This window comes from Melopsittacus undulatus, unplaced genomic scaffold, assembly GCF_012275295.1.
Source record: "Melopsittacus undulatus isolate bMelUnd1 unplaced genomic scaffold, bMelUnd1.mat.Z mat_scaffold_145_arrow_ctg1, whole genome shotgun sequence".
In the NCBI taxonomy this organism is placed as follows: domain Eukaryota; kingdom Metazoa; phylum Chordata; class Aves; order Psittaciformes; family Psittaculidae; genus Melopsittacus; species Melopsittacus undulatus.
In genome coordinates, this window is record NW_022994109.1 from 101,031 (window position 1) to 123,147 (window position 22,117).

Genomic DNA, 22,117 nt, shown 5'->3' on the forward strand with positions numbered 1-22,117 from the left:
GACTCCTTTATTTCTTGAAAGGGGAGTTGTCATCTGTGGACTCCAACAATCTCCTGTGTTGCTTATGTCCTGTGTTGCCTCTCCAGCAAGTATTGGGTTGGTGGAAGTCCCTCTGAGGACCAGGGCCTGTGAATGAGGCTGCTCATCCACTTCTTCTTCCTAGTCAGGTGGCCTATAGCAGACAGCCATTATAATGTCACCTTGACCTGTCTTCTTTAACCTATAAAAGCTGACTCCTCATCCATCCCCAGGCAGAGCTCCATGCACTCCAGCTATTCCCTTATGTAAAGGCAACTGCCCCTCCTTGTCTTCCCTGCCTATCCTTCCTAATGAGCCTGTATCCCTCCCTTGCAACACTCCAGCCAGTGGAGCCACTCCACCACATCTCCATGGTCCCAGCAAGGCCATAGCCCTGCCACTGCATATGGATCTGTAATTCATTATATTTATTCCCCATACTGCATGTATTAGTGTACAGGTACTTTAGAGAGGTGCCCCTGCATGCTGAGTTTCTGGAGAGGGTTTGAGGGATTTCTCTGTAATGGTGCCTTGTAGGCACCTCCTTGCTGAGGTACAAATGCAGGCTGGGAGTGATCCTGCTTAAGCCTGATTCTGTTGTTTTTTTCTTTTATCCCTTCCTGTCACACCACCCCATGCCCTTTGCTCAGTGGTCCTGTCTGTCACTCTCTTCCGCTAGATCAGGTTGTTCAAGTGAAAGGTGTCCCCTCCCTATGGCAGGAGGGTTGGAACTAGATGATCTGTAAGATTCCTTCCAGCCCAAACCATTCTGTGATTCTATGCAAGTATTGTATTGTAGGCATGCTGAACCCATATTCAACAGGCTTAGGTTTCCATCTGACATACCATTTAATGGAAAAGATGTGTTGCTAGCACATGCTGTAGAACAGCTACAGGACTTGCTGTATTGGATCACATTTCAGGTTTTCGCTAAATTTTGTCAGGTTTTAAGGTGGCAATATATGTTCTTAAGAGTATAGCAAATTTGTGGCTTTTAAAAATTATAAATATCAAACATAATAATTACAAATTAATTTTAAAACTTTTTTTTTTGTATGTCCTCTCTATTTCGAAAATGTAATTAGAACTTTTTTTCTCAAAGATTCTTTCCTTGGCAGAACAAATCCAGTTCACTGAAGATGTTGAAAGTGCTATCAAAGACCATAGTCTGCAACAATTAGAATTAGAACTCATGGCTAAATTGGAACATTATACTAGCATTGATAATGGTATAGAAGATACTGGAAGTACAGGTATCAAAATGATTTTTAATATATAATTATTCATAATGACTATGTAGTTTTATAGTATTTGACATTCTGTTTACTTAAGCAGGAAATTATATAAATCTATCTCAGTTTGAGTTCATAAGGTTGAGTTACATAAAGTTACCCACTTATAACTGCCAAGATTTGTGTGTTTAATGTTACAGGATGAACAATGTTTTTTTATTTAGATTAAAATTTACCTTGGAGCATTTATATGCAAAACCCTCTTTTAATTATTTTTAAATACTTATTTTTTGGTTTATATGTTTACTGATAATTTTCCTCACCTACTGAACTTTGCTGTAATGTTATGTTTCATGGGAACTAATCAGAGAACAGCTGAAGTACTTTGCCATGACAATATATTCTGTATGGCTGTGTAGGTGATGCTCTTTTTCTTAGATATATACCTCTACATCTGAACTAATAATTCTTGCATACCTCTGTAGCAGTACCAATCAACTACTTATTTTCAAGGCATGTTTGTTCTGAATCTTATACAGTGCAAATCAGTCAGAATAATTATGCCTTTGAGTGCTTATTCCTCTCTTTTGACCATAAGGGGACTTTAAATGACTACCTCAGATGTAAAACTCTATAGTGTAGGTTTGATGAGGTGGCTGTGGGCTCTATTATGACCCCTATACCCTAAATGTATAAAAAGATTCAATTTAACATGTAGTTGACAATCTTCCACCACATTTGTATAGCTGTTTACTGTATGAACTGTTAACATCTGATGTATTAACTAGGTTTAGGATTCATATCACCTACCTTCAGCAGTCTGTAAGTGTGGTTATTTATCTAAGCTCCCTTTCTGCACTCTTGCTATAGACAGTGGAGAAATCAGTTATGGAAGAGCATTCATTCCACCTATTGTATAATACATTTAAAATAACTTTTTGATTTGGATAATAGGCGTGAGTTTGAAATGAGTTGCCTGATTATCCCCACTTACTTCCATCTAACTCCCATTGTGGAATGGCATAGAACATAAACTGGGCTTCTTTCAAATGAAACTAAATTAAACAGTATGTTCTCAGAGTATACTTAATGTACCCAATCTGCTAATGAGCACTGATTTTGCAACATCCTAATTAATCTTAGTAAAATTGCCAGGTTGTGTGTAGTGTGGTTTTCAGATCTGCTGCAGATGAATTAACAGATTTGTGACAAACTGATTACTGAAGTGGACATAGCTGTAAACATTCTTGGAATAAACTGCTTTCCAGAAAAGCCTCTGTCTATTGAGTGTAGAAGCAGACAGAATTACTTCCAAATGACTGAAGTTACATTATGATTCACATTCTCTGTCAGGATCTCACTTTATGCTGCTTACTTTAGGTAGTAGGTAATATTTCTGTATATAATTGAAACAAGACCTGAATAAAATTTGCTGACAGTAGAAAGCAGCACAATGAATTTGAGAGTGGGTAATGTTTATCTTCCTGACTACACTGTGGTGATTTTTTTGTGTGTGTGTTTGTGTGGTTATTTGCAGAATCAGGAATACTTGAGCTCAAGCTGAAAGCTCTGATTCTTGATATCATTCATAACATTGATGTGGTGAAGCAGCTGAATCAAGCTCAAGTTCACAGTGTTGAAGATTGGGCTTGGAAGAAGCAGCTGAGGTTTTATATGAAAGACCAAAAATGTTATGTTCAGATGGTAGATGCTGAACTCCAGTATACTTATGAATATCAGGTGTGGTATTTTTAGTATTTACCTAGTGTCTTTTGTATGTGTCAAACACTTTCACACATGCTGCTGGTTGCCTCCCAGCTGTTGCTATTTTTTCAACTTTGTTGTGTCCTTAGCATGCTGTTTCATAGAAGATACTGTAATCATTTTCATTCTTGATATTGATGGGGTAAATGTAAGCTGCTTTGTATGTATATAAGTATTTCCTAATAAGCTTGCTATTTCTGTATGTCAGAGTGCAGTTTCTTCTGTGTTGACCCTTTTTCTGTAATTCTAAAAAAAAAAATTGCACAATGCTTTGATATTTGATAATCAGGAAAACTTCATAACTGTAAACAAATTTATGTATTTAATGAGATGGTTATCTCAAGCATTGTATTGGATTTTCATTGATGAGAAACGGAACGTGAGCTGGCAATGTGTGCTCGTAGCCCAGAAAGCCAACTGTATCCTGGGCTGCACCAAAAGGAGCAGGACCAGCAAGTTAAAGGAGGTGATCCTGCCCCTCTACTCTGCTCTCATCAGACCTCACTTTGAATACTGTGTGCAGTTTTGGTGTCCTCAACATAAAAAGGACATGGAAATGTTGGAACAAGTCCAGAGGAGGGCCATGAGGATGATCAGGGGACTGGAGCACCTCCCATACGAAGACAGGCTGAGAAAGCTGGGGCTGTGCAGCCTGGAGAAGGCTGCATGGAGGCCTCATAGCAGCCTTCCAGTATCTGAAGGGGGCCTATAGGGATGCTGGGGAGGGACTATTCATTAGGGACTGTAGTGATAGGACAAGGGGTAACAGGTTTAAAACATAAACAGGGGAAGTTTAGATTGGATATAAGGAAGAAATTCTTTACTGTTAGGGTGGTGAGGCACTGGAATGGGTTGCCCAAGGTAGTTGTGAATGCTCCATCCCTGGCGGTGTTCAAGGCCAGGTTGGATGAAGCCTTGGGTGATATGGTTTAGTGTGAGGTGTTCCTGGCCATGGCAGGGGGGTTGGAAATAGATGATCTTGAGGTCCTTTCCAACCCTAACTATTCTATGATTCTATGTTTTTCAAATTAATGAATTATGAATAAAATTAAATTGCATCATCAATAATTTCTGTTTACTAATTAATATGATTTATTTTGTTTCTGCAGGGTAATTCCCCTAAACTTGTTTATACACCTTTGACAGATAAGTGTTATCTAACTCTTACTCAAGCTATGAAGATGGGCCTTGGAGGAAATCCCTATGGTCCAGCTGGAACTGGAAAGACAGAATCAGTAAAGGCTTTGGGTGGACTTCTTGGAAGACAAGTATTAGTCTTCAATTGTGATGAGGTGAATATGGTTTTGCATATTTAGGAGATGGATATCTATGCCCATATTTCATAAAGGAATATTTGAGAAATAGTTTTGGTACAGATTCCATTAGATGTTTGTGACATTTCCAATGACTTTTTTTTTAATGGCTGGGAAACAGTCTTTCATCGTTTTGTTGTTATTTGAAGTTTGATAGTATTCTTTCTAATTTTAAGGGCATTGATGTGAAATCGATGGGGCGCATATTTGTGGGCTTAGTGAAGTGTGGTGCCTGGGGCTGTTTTGATGAATTCAACAGACTTGAGGAAGCTGTACTGTCTGCAGTATCCATGCAGATTCAGACAATCCAACATGCGTTGAAGAAACATAGTCCTTTATGCGAGATGCTTGGAAAAAAGGTACAGGAAAACTTACTTATTTTTTTCTTATAAAAATAGTCTATAAATAACAGGGTTAAACTTAAAGTGACTACTGTAGCTAAACATAGTCCACAAAACATTGCTCAATACTGTTTCATATGACGATATATTATTACCGTGAACTTCTAATGCTAGGTGGAAGTGGATCATAATTCTGGAATCTTTATCACCCTGAATCCTGCTGGAAAAGGCTATGGAGGAAGACAAAAACTGCCTGATAACCTCAAACAACTTTTCAGGCCAGTTGCTATGACTCATCCAGACAATGAACTCATTGCAGAAGTGATTCTGTATTCAGAAGGCTTTAAGGATGCTAAAATACTCGGTAGAAAATTAGTGTCTATTTTTAATCTAGCAAGGTAAGCTTCCTTCCCTCCACCCCAAGTTGTGTTACCTTTCTAATTCTCTTCCTTCCTGCTTTTCTTTTAGCATTGATCTTTGTGCTTATCTTGCTACCATCTTGTTTCTTCTCCATTTAGACTATGCTAGTAGTCTCCATTTAGCCTGTGACTGTAGGGATGCAATCTACACATACTTTCTGTTAATTTTCTGTATTATTTTATGAAATGGATATTGCAGAAATCTGTTAGAAATAAAATTAAGAATAAAGCCACAGGTTTGGAGTCATCAAAAGTTTTACAGTCAATACAGCTCTTAAATCTGAATGGTAAATCTTAAATCTGAATGGTAAATCTCTGTAGATATTAATTTGACTTACAAAATAAAAATCTTGCAGTATATTGGGAGGTTCAGGTGTGAAAATAATTGGAAAGCAGTTATAATCTCAAGGTGGCAAAGTACTGCTCCCCTATTGTGCTCACATATGAATGTTCACAAGCATTGTGTTGAATTTAGACTCTTGAGGTTGTTGAAATACAAGTGACTGGTTATAAGTATGTATATTAGAGAGAACAAAGTTCAGAGGTTTTACATAATGCTTTGAGGGACAATTATACATACATTAGTAACGTAATTACATTACTCCCTCTGAAAATTTCAGTGTCATTGTTTGTATCTCTGAAATGCATTTCAGATGGCACTACAAATACTCATCAGTCTCTCTTTTGCCCAGACCTATATAATGAGCATATTCATTTGGCAAAAAAAAAATCAGGTGCCATCACCTAAAGATTGTTACATTATTGCTGTTCTTGAATTTAGGGAGTTTCTGACACCACAGCAGCACTATGATTGGGGTTTACGAGCATTGAAGACTGTTTGAGAAGCTGTGGCAATCTTCTTCATCAGTTGAAGAAAAGTGAAACAAAGAAAGAAAGTAAGGTTGACCATACCAAACTTTTGATTATTTGGGATATTGTACCGGTATTATTCACTACAGGTTTCTTGTTCCCTGGAATTTTGAGAAGCCGTGACTTAGATCTGGAGGCAATTTAAAATAAAAAAATATCTGTGAAAGTCCTCCGTTAGGAGATCACAAAAGACTGTTGTCCTATTCTAGATGGAGCTCTTATAAGAACACAGATATAGGACTTTATTCTGGGATGATTTTGAGTGATTCTCAAAGACTCTTGTTTTCACTTGGATTAGGACAAGAAGGTTGATTCTCTGATGCCATCATTATTCATCAGTCACCAGACCATTTTGATTCCATCTGAGGTTTGCTAAAATTGTTACATGGAGTTAGATTGCATTAGGAGAACAGAAACACAGGATAATTTTCACCTGTGCTTCCTAGTCCTGTTCTCTGAAAAGTGTATGTGTTTTACATAAGAAGGCAATGTGATTAAAAAATAAAAAAAAAAAAGATCAGAGCCCTATGCCTTTCCCATCATGAGAATCCTAACTTTTCTGGCAGAGTAAAGCTTTCCTGTGGTTGTTTTTGTTCTGGTTCCAAAACACTTATATTTCCATGGTAGTTCAGATTCCAGAGGAGTTTTGAGAGTGTTAGTTGTAAATATTCACAGTTAATTAGGACACACTTCAGAGATGTGACTTCGGACTCTGGCAGAGTAAGATCTGGAATCCAGGTCCTTAATTTCTGTCATGAGTAATTTAACAAGTAAGCTATCATACTCTTAGACCCACTTTCATCATGAAGCTATTATGTACTATCTGTATAGCATCATAGCTGTCTCCTATCTGTATAGAATGGGTTTGTGAACATATATGAAACATACAATAAGGCACTTCTCTAACTTATAAGTAGAACAATACATGAACTAGGATGTAGTCTATGCTGTGATTCCACCTTCAATATCTTAGCAGTGTGAGTTCAAGTGCTGATACATTCTAAGGGAAAAAAACCCAGTGAACAGCTTAAACTGATCTGTCTTCTTTGCTTTTATTTCAGTTAATGAAAGTCACATGGTGGTTCAAGCTCTGCGGCTTAATACCATGTCAAAGCTTACATTTGCGGACTGCTCACGTTTTGATGCACTGGTTAAAGATGTATTTCCTGGCATTGACTTTAAAGATGTGGAGTATGCAGAATTAACTACAGCTTTACAACAAGTCTTTGAAGAAGCAAACTTGGAAATTATAAGCACCCAGGTAAACATTAACTACAGCAATAAAACAGCAAAAAATGTGTTATTCTGAGTTATAACCGATTAATATTACATTCATTTGATTAATTTCTGTTTACTTTTGAAAGAAATATTTTCTAAAAAAGTCAGTAACTGGTAGTTAGATTCTAATTACATGTATATGAAAAAATAGGTGTGTGTTTGAAATATGGTATATCAGTTGTGTAATTGAAAGAAAAATAGTGTAAGGTAAATTATGTTGTGAACATATGACACAGTTTCATTCAGGCCAGGTATAAATGCCAGTGAATGTTTTGGACAGTGAAAGAATTAAATATGTGAATGTTTGGTTTATCAAGCAGTTCTGTGTCTCATCTATGTTTATCTATTGTAGAGTTAGATTAAGTTTTGTGACTAAAGGTTCATTAGTTTCTTGGTAAATATATGCCCAAAGAAGGCTGCTATTTTTATATTAGTGACTTAGTGAAATGCTTCTAACATGCAAAATATATTTCTTGATATTATTTAGTATCATAATTTTAATAACTTCTGCAAATATCTATCGTTTCAAAAAATAAAATTCTAGAAACAAAATGACTTCATGCAAGGTTAATTGGAAAACATTAAAAAGAATGATTGTGAAGTTGTAAAACTAAATAATAGCCACTATCTCTTTTATCATCTAGATCAAGAAGGCTTTGGAATTATATGAGCAGCTACGTCAAAGGATGGGTGTAGTTATCGTAGGTCCAAGTGGAGGAGGGAAATCAACACTTTGGCGGATGTTAAAGGCAGCCCTTGGTAAAACTGGCAAAGTAGTGAAACAGTACACTATGAATCCCAAAGCTATGCCTCGACACCAGTTGCTAGGCCATATTGACGTGGATACCAGAGAATGGTCTGATGGCGTACTTACAAATAGTGCTCGACAAGTTGTACGAGAACCCCAAGGTGTGTTTGTGAGGGAGTTATACATCCTTATGCCTAAATTATTGAAATTGTTTATTTTCAAATACATTTTTATATGTTATTTTATGTGGATACTATAAGGTAAGAAAAACTTTTGGTGACAATCTTAGAATGCTGACTATTGCAAATTTTATAGTAAGAGAACAAAAATAGAAAGAAGAAGGTAAAACATGTAAGGAATCTCTTCATAGAGCTTATGTTAAGGCTTTTAACACTAGTATTTTAACTAGTGTTAAAATAGCAAAACGCATGATTCTTTAAGTGTTTTCCTTGGGTCTGATATTTTATTTTTGTGCTGTTAATAGATATTACTTCATGGATAATATGTGATGGTGATATTGATCCTGAATGGATTGAATCTTTGAATTCCGTTTTGGATGACAATAGATTGTTGACTATGCCCAGTGGAGAAAGAATTCAATTTGGCTTAAATGTCAACTTTATATTTGAAACTCATGATCTTAGCTGTGCCTCTCCTGCTACAATATCTCGAATGGGAATGATCTTTCTGAGGTAAGTCACAGGAGTATTACATACTTTAAAGTAAGCAAAAATACTTGCTTTTAGAATCATAGAATCTTAGAATAGTGTTGGAAAGGACCTTAAGATCATCTAGTTCCAGCCCCCCTGCCATGGGCAGGGACATCTCCCACTAAAAGAAACTTTTAACCTCACATTTCTGTTGAAAGATAGTCTAATTGGATGGAACTACTTAGTTACTTGCTTACATTTATGAACCAGATCACTGGGGAAATTTACTTTAGGTTTTGCTTTTAGGTGTGCTGTCATGTTATAAACTTTTGACTAATATATCTCATATTTTTTTGAGAGAGACATGGTGGATTCTTTGTTTGTTTGTTTGTGACCCTTAGAGAGCTTGAATATTGTATAGAAATTCTCATTAAACTGTTTCCCTGAAGTTTTCCTGGAATTTTCTTGTTAATTTGAACCTGTCTATGTGGAGATGTGGATGCCTTGTATTTAACTGAATTTCGTTTTGTTTTGTTTGGACTTAGTGACGAAGATACAGATCTTAATTCTTTGATAAAGTCTTGGCTAAGAAGTCAGCCTGAAGAATGTAGATACAACCTTGAAAACTGGATTGGGGACTATTTTGAAAAGGCTTTAAACTGGGTTGTGAAAAAGGTTAGTGCTGAATACTTAATCAAATTTCAGCTTCTGTTAAGATTGATTCATTTTTCTAGTTTAACACTGAAGGGTTGATTCATGTTAATTTTTAAATTTTAAGTAAAAAAAACTTTTTTTGGTAGCTGTTTTCTTAACATTATCTGGACTCTTTGAATCTGGAATGTATGTCAAGATAATTTTTCTACATATGCTAGATTTTCTTAAGGATTCTAGATGCTTCTCTGTTTCCAGTTTTCCTGAAGGATTTGCATATACATTGAACAAGTTGCTTATATTGCACAAAGACATTATTTAGGAGACATCTCCACTGCTGTGACCAGTAATTTAGTGTTTGTGAGACCTGCATTACCTCCCCTTGTGGAACATATATGTTCCTATTATGGTTTTAGGTTTATTTACCCTGTTGGTTTTTCACCCATGAAGATTTTAGGCTTTTCAAGTGTCTTCATGTGTATACATAGGAAAAAACATAACATTGATCCTGAGGCTGCAAATCTGCTTTGGTGTTATACAGCAAAATCCATAAAGGATTCATTCAAGAGAGACTTTTTCCAGTATACAATTGCATTGATTTCTTATAGATTCTCAAAATCTGCAAGGAAAGTTCTAATTGCATATCCTAAATTACATCAGTATGTAGTCTGATATTAAAACTTCCAAGTCAATGCTTATAAATAGTTTAATTTCAAGTGTATTTTCTAGAACAGCAGTGTTGAGATCTTTCATCATTTGCGGCAGTGTCAATGAACAATGACTGCTAGCAATACATCACATTTGTTTTTTTGGAATGTATTCAAATCTACTACATCTTGCAATTTACAGAATGACTCTGTGGTAGAAACAAGTTTAGTTGGAACTGTGATGAATGGACTGTCTCATCTCCGTGGGTGTACTGATCATGGACAGTTTATTATTAACTTGTTACGTGGTCTTGGTGGCAATCTCAACACAAAATCACGACAAGAATTTGCAAAAGAGGTAACAATTTTTTTTCAGACAGTTTATTAATAATTTCTTAGTATATGTAGTAGGGATAGTGATTTTCTGTCTTCTAACAATACAAATTTACAGTAGTAGGCTGCCTGTGCTCTAACTTGTTTGCAGTCTGAGTTGCCTATAGAGAAATGTCTGAGAAGTAAAGGAATGTTTCAGATGACCCTGATATGCTGCTAAGTGCATCCAGCCCAGGTAGCAGTCCTGTAGTGGTGCTTCAAGAGATGCATAATGGCCTCTATCCATCTCTATCCATGCTGTTTTATGCAAGGACCCTATATAGCAAACTGTGTGGGTGTATATGTATTGTGTATGTTAATAGAGATTTTATTTTGTGAGGGTTTTTTTTCTGTTCAGAGTGCGAGGGCTTTGTTGCGCCTCACCAGGGAGGTGTTCTCACAGCATTAGTTAGGCATTATATACTGTATGCACTGGGATATGGTTCTCTCTGTGTGTAGATATTTGGAGCCACAAGGAGTAGGGCACAGAGTTAGGAAACTATGTGGGTATACTGGTCCATAATGTCTACAGAAGCCTGTCCCTGGATATAGTTATCTCCACAATCACACTTGTATTTTGTGTTGAGAGAAGGAAATAGTTCCTTCCAAAAGACAGCCTGGAGCTACAACATATATACAGGTCAGATGGTAAATTTTAGACTCAACTTCTGGAATTAGCTATTGATGCATCCTGTGAAGGAGTTACCTCATTCTTATGATTATTAGTAAGTATGTTGCCTCATATGAAAAAAGGTTATATAAAGCTTTGCTAAATACAGTTTATTTAATGTTCTTCATATTATGAAAAAGTATCTGGAAGAGTAATATATTACTGTTTAGTTAAGGGCTTAATCATAAGGCATATGCATAACATGACTGAATTTTCAAAGGCAGCCTAAAAACTATCAAATTGAAGTATTAAATGTTTGATTTTACAGCATTCTTTGTACATTCATTGATTAGCTTGAAATTGTAGATCTTGTCATTAGGACTATGGTTTTAATGGAAGCTTTATTTTCTTTGAAGATCTTCAGCTGGGCACAAGAATCGCCACCAGATCCAAGGAAGCCTCTGGACACATACTACGATGCTGACACTGGACAGCTAATGCAGTATCAGCTGAAGAAACCTGAAAATCTAACAGCTGATGACTTCAGTAATCTCCAGATGCTTCCTGTCATCCAAACCCCTGACATGCAGAGATGTTTAGATTACTTTAGACCCTGGCTAGACTTTAATAATAAGCAGCCATTTCTTCTTGTGGGTCCTGAAGGATGTGGAAAGGGGTAAAAAGTATTTCCTTTTTAAGCAAAACATACTTCTAGCTATTTGACAAAGTCTGTAATATTTTGTTATAATGGTTTTATCATACAACTTTCTGCTAGAATATTGCTTGTTTAGGCTACAAATGAAACAGCCTTCTTTAGGGGCAAGTAGGTAAATTCATCTGCAGATCTACAGGGAAAGCTCAGGCTGCCTCTGTGCATCTAACACATCTGAATGAGGCTTTTACGTATGAAACAGGACCTTTGGGAAACCTCTGCTATCCTGGAGCAACAGCTGAGAGGCACATGAGGTATCCAATTTCATCTCAAGAGGCACTAGATTCCTGTGTGTGGGCAACTGAATTTAGCTCGTCCATTTGCCCATCTTAGGTTTCTTATTTGGGTTGGATCACTATGTACAATATATTTAGGCTGGGTATTTGTTTCGTATAGCTGTATGCTACACTTTAATTGAATTTCTTAAATTGAAAATACTAAGGCAAGAATGATTAATTCAGAAAACCTCATGAATCACCTTTTACATTAATGTAGTATGTATTCCATGCATTTTAATTATTAAAACTATACAGCATCTTTGGATACACAGTATTTTAATGCATTTATGTATTACTTATGCTTATATGTATGTACACATTTGTTTTTTTTAGGATGCTGCTTCATTATGCATTTTCTCAACTCCGATCCACTCAGGTTGCTACCATTCATTGCAGTGCGCAAACTACTTCTCAACATCTTCTACAAAAATTAAGTCAAACTTGCATTGTAATCAGTACAAACACTGGGAGAGTATACAGACCAAAGGACTGTGAAAGGCTTGTTTTATACTTAAAAGATATCAATCTACCCAAACCTGATAAATGGGGAACAAGCACTCTCGTGGCTTTTCTACAGCAGGTGAACATTTATGTCTGTTATTTATAAAGAGACTTAAGTATACTGGAAATAGTTTAGTGTATGTAGTAAATACCTACATTGATTGTTTTCAGAGTTAGCAGTCTGCATCTGTATTTACATTAGTTGTGTTTGTGCTTTGATAGAATGTGTAGATGTCAACAAGAAATAAGATACCGTTTTTATTTGGCTTATATACATGAGTAAATAACAATGGTGCCTGCCTCAATGGGTTGTAATGCAGTGAGCATATAAATGCCAAGACTCATCAGGAGTGATCAGCATAGATTCACCAAGGGCAAGTCATGCTTGACCAGCTTTATAAACTTCTATAATGAAATGACAAACCTGGTAGTCAAGGGGAGAGCAATGGATATAGCCTATCTGGACTTTACTTTAGGCCGTTGATGCTGTGTCCCAAAAGATTCTCACAGAAAAGCTGTCAATGTACAGGCGGGATAAGCATATAGTGAGATGGGTTGAAAAACTGGCTGCACAGCCAGGACTAGAGGGTGGTGATCATTAGTACAAAGACTAGTTGAAAGCCTGTACCTGTTTAACAGCTTCATTAATGGTTGGGACAATAGGGCAGAGTGTACCCTTAGCAGGTTTGCAGCTGATAGTAAACTGGGGGGAATAGTATACTTCTGTCAATTAAGAAAATAGTAGTAATGATATGCTGCTCATGACTTCTTTTTGGTTTTTTTTTGGTTTTCTACAATAATCTATTGGCTTTCTTTTTAATGAAATCTTTATTTAATTATTTAAGGTTCTTACATATCAAGGATTTTATGATGAAAATCTGGAATGGGTTGGTTTAGAAAACATACAAATTGTGGCTTCCATGTGTTCTGGAGGAACATTGGGAAGACATAAACTTACCTCCAGGTTTACTTCTATTGTTCGTCTCTGTGCAATTGAGTAAGTATGTGGAAATTACTTTGACTCTGACAACTCAGATTCAGCTTCTGTCTGTACAGCCCCTGCTCAATTTAGTCTTTATGAAGATATGGCTGTTCTACTCTTTCATCTTTTCTAACAGTTTGGGATATTAAGATTCAGTGCTGTTTGTTGCCTTTTGGAACTAGAAACCAGCTATGGAGCAATCTATAGCTACCTGCTGATAGTGAAGTGTTTGAAATATGTTTCCTGTTGAATGTTTTTACTTTCAGTAAACTGCTTTAAGCAACCTTAGATTAAGGTGGTGTTTGCTTACAGAATTAGACAAACTGAAAAGAAATTGGTCTGTTTTTTTTTTTACAGTTTGAATGCATTTACAGATGTATTTAGAAGATTTCTGAGGGTGGGCTGTTGCAATAAAACCGTAATTTCACTTACCTGCTAGATGGAAATACTATTCATGAAAATTTCTCAGCAATTGTATATAACTTGATTCTTTATATTAAAAAATTAACGATGATAGTCCATAATGATTACTTTTTGGTTTTTTCTTTGTAGCTACCCAGAAAGAGACCAACTGCAAGCTATTTATAGTGCCTACTTGGAGCCTGTACTACAGAAAAACCTGAAGAATCACCCTGTTTGGGGTTCTTTGCCAAAAATACATCAGCTAGCAGGATCTATGGTTCAAGTATATGAACAGGTATGTAAATTTGATTTCTTTTTTTCAAGGAAATTGAGAATTCAGAATTTAAAAAAAAACAACTTTTGATATTAGCAAGAGAATAAAACAATTTGTCAGTATTAAAATCCAAGTTTATATCTTTTTCATATGTTCGTATCAATTTTAAAGCTGCTTATTTGCAGACAATCTTAGGTATTAGAGGCAAACAGAGTAAGTGCTCCTGCTTTCTAACAGATTTATTGTATGATTTTGGCAAGCATCTTCACACATCTATACTTTCAGTTCTTGATTTGTAAAATGTGAATTATAGTGTTTACCTACTTAATGGATGGGGATAGAGTGTACTTCAAAGACTGTTAAATGTTCAGATGTTATGGTTTGTTGTTATGAATAGAGAAGAGAGATACAAGGGTGCAGTGCTTTATACATATCAGGGACTACCTATTAAAATTTTACACTGTTAGGTGTTTAGACACACAGGTTCATTTTCTTCTCCTGGAATGCAGGTATAGTCACTGGCTAGCATGCACCACTTACCAGGAGTTTCATGCGATACCATAAGTCTATTCTAAGAAATATAAGTTTAAATCTCATTAAACCAGAACCAAATAACTGATTCAGTTATTCTCTGAATTAAAGATATAGTTGTAAATTCAAATATTCTCTCTGGGGTAAAAGTATTGCTGTGAAGTCTTTTGTAGTGACTGTTACTCTTTTAGGTATTCTTTTATTACACTCTTTTATTCCCTTTCAATTTTACATTATAATGTATTTAATTTCAGTTTAAAAAAAGGTGTGTTTTGTCTATTACTGCACTAAAAGTCCTAGGTTCAGTTGCTTGCATCAAAAATAGTACAGAAGAAATGTTCTAATTATTATTAATTTTGTCTCTAAATTGGAGAGACATCAATTTGGCAGGTGGACAACTCAGTGGATAAAGAACTGGCTGGATGGCTGCATGCAAATTGTGGTCAATGACTCAATGACCAGCTGGAGACCAGTAATGAGTGGTGTCCCTCAGGGATCGGTATTGGGACAGTGGAATTGAGTGTGCCCTGATGACACCAAGCTGGGTGGTTCAGTTTATACGCTGGAGGGAAGGAATGTCATCCAGAGGGACCTTGACATGCTTGTGAGGTGGGCTGATGCCAGCCTTATGAAGTTTGACCATGACAAGTGCAAGGTCCTACACCTGGGTTGGAGCAATCCCAGGCAAAGCTACAGGCTGGGCAGAGAAGAGATTCAGAGCACTTAATTAATCTCTGAACTTTTTAAAAAAAAAGCTAAATAAAGAGTTCTTTAATAAAATAAATATATAGGCTAAACTGAAAACTAATTTGTCTGATACTTTAGAAAAAAATAAAGCTACATTTCTAAGTATTTTACATTCTAGAACATTGTTTTTTTCCCCTCCCTTCTCTTTTTAGGTACGAGCTAAATTCACAGTTGATGATCACAGTCACTACCTTTTCACACCATGTATTCTTACTCAGTGGGTTCTTGGTTTATTCAGATATGATTTAGCAGGTGGTAAGTCACTTATTTGGTTTTCATTGGTAAAGTAGTTCTAATACCCTAAATTATTATTGATGTCAGTCTTACTGTTGACTTCCCATGCAGCTTGTTCACCTATGGCACTCTTCCTAAACTGTGAACTATCTGTAACTCAGTGGAGGGAAAAAATGCCTAACAGTTCATTCCATAACATGTAGTAAACACGTTTAAAAGCTCCAGTGGTGCTTTCAAATATGTGTAGGGGCCATCTGTAAATTAAGGGAAGTTAGTAGGTTGGGACTGCATTATCTATTATGAGAACTTGAAATGTACCCCTACTCCCCACAACTTTTTTCTGTTTGTTTTGGGGGGAGGGGGTTGTGTTGGGGTTTTTTTCAGCATGTCTGTCTTCTGGATTCCCAGAAACTTGCCTCTCATGCTTGTCTTTTTATACCTGACTTTGTAAACATGATGAGGTTATTGTATAAACATTTATGTGAGGAAACTGCAGAACTACAACTAATACACATCATTTATGACCGCTTAATGAAGAAAGAAGACTATAACCACCCTTAAACATATAGAAAACATCTAGAAAACTATCTCATTGATGTAAGAGTTTACAAATATCTATAGAAGATCCCAAATGTTTTCACAGTTTGGGAATGCTTGATAATCACAGTCTTGTCTGAAAGTTCTTTCCTTAACTTTGGAAATTACGAAACTTGTAAAGGTATTTAATTTTGTATGCTTTTCCAAATAACAGCATAGGCTTCTGTCTAATCTTGTCTTAGAAGCTGCTATTATTACTAGGTCATGAGCAATTACACCTTATTGTGTTTTAGCTTCTACATTAATTAAAGGGCTACACAGAGGGCTGCTTGAAGACTATAAAAGTGATAAGAATGTTGTGCTCATTCTTGGATCATAGGATGGTATAATGTAGCTTGAATGAGGTTAGAAAACCTACACTGATAATCAATGCATGGGTAATCCCAACCCATTTAAGGACTCCATTGCTGTATTCTAAGGTGACATACACACTTTTCAGTGTTGAACAATATGGGATGTCATTTACTCATCTCGTCTTCCTTCTTACTTTTTTGAAGAATATTGCAGCTTTGTATTTTCTAGTGGCATTTTGTAATACAGACTGTTACTGATATTTGTTGTTATTTTAGTGTTTGTTATCAGTCTTTCTCTTCTCCTTTAAAACAGTCTTCTATTTGTTCTTGTTTTGATTACCTGGAATTTTGCCTTTTAGTTTTTACTTTGTGTGCAACACCTTGTTCATTTTCATTAAAATGCTGACACTGAACTGGAGCACTTTTTTTAATAGAATATGTTTTATTTTATTTTGCAATGGTCCATAATGATATTATTAAAAAGCACTTAATAATGTTTGCTTTTTCTCTTACTCCTTCGTTATGGATGCTTTCCTGCTGGTATGTAATTCTACTTTCTCTTTTTCAATCTCATATTTTAAAATTGAAAATTTGAGAATTGTAATATTTATTATAAATATTTAATTTTAAATCTCTCCTTAAATTTTGAAGGATCATCAATACAAACTGCAGACTATGTGTTGGAAATTGTTGCTTATGAAGCACATCGTTTGTTCCGTGACAAACTTGTTGACATGAAAGAACTTCAGATATTTGATAATGTTTTGATGAAAGTATTTCAAGGTGATTTGGGCTCAGATGTTCTGGACAATATGGCAGGTAAACCATTTGAGACATACTACACAAACTTGAAATATTTGTTTAGGAACTGCTTAATCAAATCAGTCTGATCAAGTCAAATAGCATATGAGCTGAGCACCTAACCTTTCAAATGTGTAATTTCATTTTCACAGATACCTTCTATGTAACCTGGGGAGCTTGTCAAGAGGCATTTGTCACACCAGGACAGGCACTACCACCACATGGGAGGCCACTTGGCAAACTAAACTCAACAGACCTGAAGGATATTATTCAAAAAGTGAGACAAGATTAAAGAATGTGCACAGCAATTATTCTAGATATTTTTTTCCGGGAAGCAGCATGCAACAGCCAGGTTTAGTGTGGGGTCTGCTGCTTGTTTGAGGGATCATCTTTTACACTTGATCAAGTGAGGGAAAGTTTGCGATGTTACATGGAGGCAGTAGGAAGTATCATGTAGCAAGGTTATTTTAATGAAAGGGCATCAGTCCTGGTGATTTGCAATGGTTTGATATGCAATATTGATGTGCATACATATTTGTGTATTAGGGTTTTATAAAATGTTTGCTTTCTGAATTTGTAATTTTCTAAAGTAATTTTGATTTGAAGAAATGCAAATAGTTTGTGTGGAGATTTGTAATGCACAAAAACTGAGCTCGATGAGAAAACGTGAATATGTTAACTGTGCTAGGCTGACTGATTTCCAGGATGAGAGCATTGATATCATCTCTTATTAGCATTGTGTGATGGGGCTTTTTTTGTATATGGGAAACTGCTTCCTCTCCTTAATTGCCAACTTGTGACCAATAGACTGCATGGGAAATGGTGAAGTTCAGTAGCCTCAGTATAAACAGAAGTCTGTTTTTTTTCTGACTACACAATTCTGTTGGGCTTTAAAGATGAGGTTTTATGAAGTATAACAAGGCCAGAATTTAATTTCAGGATCTGTTTATAATGTGTGCTTCATTAAGACATTCCATAATCTGCAATTATGCAGCAATTAGCTGTCTAAACTACTCTTCTAAGTTATGTATTAATTAATCTGTAGTCAGAGACACAGCTCAGACTTTGTTCTGGTCAATTATTTAATTAAGTGGTAGATTTCTATTTCAATATATCAAAGACTTCTAGGGTATCCTGGTGGCTGAGGATAATGTGGTGTACTCATTACTGATAATGGCTAGGCAGAGTATCTAAATTTTGTCACATAAATAATTTATTTGTAATTTAATACTAGTGTGGCCTGTTAAGTTTTCAAGCCCTTCTTTTCTAAACTTTTAAATGTTAGATACTTTTATACCTCACTGCTTCTAATTATTATTAGTGAATGCATCTCTCTTTTTTCTCTTTTTTAATAGGGTATTATTCATTATGGGCGAGACAAAAAAGAGATTGAGATCTTACTGTTCCATGAAGTCCTCAGTTATATGTCTAAATGGACAGAGTGCTAAGTTTTCCTGGAGGATCACTTCTTTTGGCAGGACGGAGTGGTGTAGGTCGTGCGAAACAGTTTACCTCTTTAGTTAGTCATATGCATGGAGCTGTTCTGTTTTCTCCGAAAAATTTCCAGAGGCTATGAACTGAAGCAGTTCAAAAATGATCTTAAATATGTAAGTCACTCCGTGGTTTCCATTTTATAGTGTTGTAGGCATGTATTAAAATAAAAAACAAGAACATGGGAATTTGAAGGACAGAAGTGTTGCATGAAGAGATATTTTAAGAAAAAGCAAAATATTAGCAGTCTAAATGAAACGAGCAGATTTTTAGAAGTTCTTAGTGCCTAGATTAGTACACTGTTCTTTATAGTAATTACCTGAAACTCAACTTTTTTGAATACCAGACATGTTTTTTATGAGTGTTGTGGACTTCATAAATTCTAAGTTTATGTGAATATTGGAAATGTTTTTTTCATAGATGTATTTTCATATTTGTATATATTTTTATTTTCTGCTCTACTGGTCTGCCAGTTAACAGGATAGTAGCTGAATCAAGTAAAATTTTAGTGATTGAGGAAAATTTAACATGTTATTTAAAAACAAATGCCAAACCCTCAATCAGGAGTTCCACAGTACCTTCAACAATGCTAAAGAAAAATATAAAGCTAAGCCCACACAAAAAGTGATACAACTCTATAATCGAGTCACATCTGGAACGTAAATATGTTCTGTGAAAGTGTCCGTTTTAACTTTTTTTTCATTACCATGCTATTCATTTAGGTAGAATGTTCTTCATATTTGATATCTCATATAACTGAATCACCTAGTAGTCTTCTGTAAATATATATTAGTGTAGATGTTGTGGAGAAAATATGTAATATATAATCAAGGAAAAACTTATTCTGTTACAAACAATACATATACTCAATATACTGAGCTTTAAATGTTTTCCTTGCTTCTAGGTGATGGAGCTTGCTGGCATTGAAGCAAAGCAGGTGGTATTGCTGCTCGAAGACTATCAGTTTGTTCATTCCATGTTTCTTGAGATGGTCAACAGTTTATTGTCTTCAGGTGAGACAAGTACAAAAAGAGTATGGTTCTACTTTTACCGCACAGATTTAGGTCAGTGAGGCAGAACTTTATGTCCATACCAGAAGTCTTACTTAGCTTTATACTTTGTTTTAGCTGGAATGCTTGTACGTGAGAAATTGATTTGCAATTCACTTAGCTATCCTTTAAACTATCCTACAGTAGGTGTGCTTCAATTCCTGAAAGTTGCAGTAAGTCACTTATTTCAAAGGAGTTCTTTGTAATAGTGTAACCACAAAAGATAATGTATTCTACTCTACAGCTTCCCTTTTCTAATACAATTCAAAATTGAGAGGTGTTCCAATGTTTTACTAAATTGTATAGACTGAGTCCTTTACTTAAATGAACTCCAGCAAAATGCAATTTTCTGAAAGTAATGAGATGATAAATAACAGGAACAAAAGTGACTTGGTTATCTAGCTTTGTTCCTTGATCAGGGGGTTCATTGAAGCACTCTTACCAAAAGTTTTTTGGAACTAAAGTAGTTTCAGAGCTCATTGATAAAAGCAGCAGATCTTTTCTGTCTCCTAGGTGCAAATCCAAGTTTCTTTACAATATCAGATTCCAGTGCTGAACCTCTGTCTGAGGACCTGGGTACTTTCCTTCATGTTTCTGTTTTCTGTCAGTCTTATTTGATTTTTTATATTATATTGGATCACTGTCTTTAGGTAGATTGGAATGAGTTTTTGTGTATATTCCAGGTAATATTAACAAAGTGAGCTGTTTAAGTTAAATGGAAGTACTATAATTTGGTTTGTTGTTTTCGTGATATAATGAAAAGAATGATGGAGTACTTGGGACAACACTTGTGAAAGTATGGAGGTGAATAATGCCATACTCAGACTCTCTGTACAGATGATTCAAGGGAATCCTTCAGAGGAATTTGAAGAATTATAGTGTATTTGATCTGCCATTTAAAATTCATTCTTGAAATAGGAGAAGTTCCTGGGCTGTATAAAATAGAAGAATTGGAACCGTTGCTATCTCCTCTGAAGGATCAAGCTTCACAAGATGGATTTACAGGACCAATTTTCAACTATTTCACATACCGTATGTGAACAGAATTATAAGTTATAATTTATTGCAAAGTTATAAAAGTAGTATAATAATGGACAAATAATTTCTAACAGACCTTGTTTTGTGTGCATTTTTACCTCTTAGTTTGTTGTTAAAAGCAGGCAGGGATAATGGTTACAGTGTGATGTTTGGGGGCACAGAACTCTCAGCTTAAAATTCATTCTTCGGACTTTTTGTCTTTTGGATTTTGTATACATAAAAGTTCTACAAAGCTGCTATGAAATCTGCTCTTGAAAGTAACTAGAAGGAAGAAAGATCTTGTCCCCATCATTTTCTGGTTTATTTAGCTTATATGTCTAGTTACAGAGTTTTCTTCTATTTGTCAATTATACCTGCAAATACTTTGAAGTCTGAGTAATCATAAGCAAGTTTACAACTAGGTTTCTTCCTTGGACAAACAAGTAGATTAAATAGTTTACAAATAAATAGAAGAACTTAACTGAAAGAATACAAATGCTGGCAGTCGTACTCAGAGGCCTTGGAACTCCTTCTATTTGGTTCTGTTGGTCTGTACTAGAGGTATCTATTTGAATACTACCAGCTCTTCTAAATTAAAAAATAGAATACAGTGTAACATACATAATGAGAATCCATTATAGTAAATTAATTTAAGTTCTGCTTATAAACATTCAGGACTTAGTGTGATGTAATAGCTTCTTTTTTTTTTTTTTTCAGAAATTAGCTTGTTATAAGTATTTGGAAGATGGTGATTTATGTTGTGGTTGCAATAAGTCTACCATTAGGTAGTTAGATTATCTACTAAATATTTAATATGTTGTATTTTCCTAGGGATCCAACAAAACCTGCATGTTGTCTTGATCATGGATTCTACCAATATAAATTTCACAATAAACTGTGAAAGTAATCCAGCACTTTACAAGAAGTGTCAAGTTTTGTGGATGGAAACCTGGTCAGAAAACAGTATGAAAAGGTAAATTAATTAGTGAAAACCTGTGACTTCTTTAAATTAGTAGCTCTGACCTTTGGTGAATAAGATCAAAAGATTTGAAGTTGTGAAGGCATAATTGTCACTGTGCTCATTTAATTCATTTGTGCAGTAGTACAAACCCAGAAAATTCTGCAGAACAGTTAAGAACTATTGGCATTATTATTTAACCAGTAGCACCAATTTTTGTTCTCTCTGTGGGCTGACTTGAACAAAATGCTAACTATGACTGATCAAACACAGCATTTAAGAACAAAATACAAATAGACTGCAAGCAAAATGTTAAAACCAACTGTCTTCGGTTTGC

At 35.4% G+C, this 22,117-nt stretch overlaps 1 protein-coding gene across 1 annotated transcript in view; it reads left to right on the forward strand.

Moving 5' to 3' along the window:
- The window catches only part of LOC117438330 (cytoplasmic dynein 2 heavy chain 1-like), a gene marked incomplete at its 3' end in the record, with an annotated part of 47,832 nt that extends 26,037 nt beyond the window's left edge, over nucleotides 1-21,795 (forward strand). The window contains 25 exon segments of the mRNA XM_034073879.1: nucleotides 1,121-1,271; nucleotides 2,788-2,990; nucleotides 4,124-4,306; nucleotides 4,504-4,686; nucleotides 4,843-5,066; nucleotides 5,869-5,921; nucleotides 5,924-5,983; nucleotides 7,019-7,218; nucleotides 7,880-8,144; nucleotides 8,468-8,675; nucleotides 9,179-9,308; nucleotides 10,134-10,289; nucleotides 11,330-11,589; nucleotides 12,237-12,483; nucleotides 13,250-13,401; nucleotides 13,939-14,083; nucleotides 15,493-15,595; nucleotides 17,116-17,283; nucleotides 17,418-17,542; nucleotides 18,621-18,696; nucleotides 18,699-18,820; nucleotides 18,822-18,872; nucleotides 19,661-19,769; nucleotides 20,724-20,837; nucleotides 21,654-21,795. Of these exon segments, the coding sequence (XP_033929770.1) occupies nucleotides 1,121-1,271; nucleotides 2,788-2,990; nucleotides 4,124-4,306; nucleotides 4,504-4,686; nucleotides 4,843-5,066; nucleotides 5,869-5,921; nucleotides 5,924-5,983; nucleotides 7,019-7,218; nucleotides 7,880-8,144; nucleotides 8,468-8,675; nucleotides 9,179-9,308; nucleotides 10,134-10,289; nucleotides 11,330-11,589; nucleotides 12,237-12,483; nucleotides 13,250-13,401; nucleotides 13,939-14,083; nucleotides 15,493-15,595; nucleotides 17,116-17,283; nucleotides 17,418-17,542; nucleotides 18,621-18,696; nucleotides 18,699-18,820; nucleotides 18,822-18,872; nucleotides 19,661-19,769; nucleotides 20,724-20,837; nucleotides 21,654-21,795 (3,830 nt within the window).
- Between the last annotated feature and the right edge of the window lie 322 nt (nucleotides 21,796-22,117).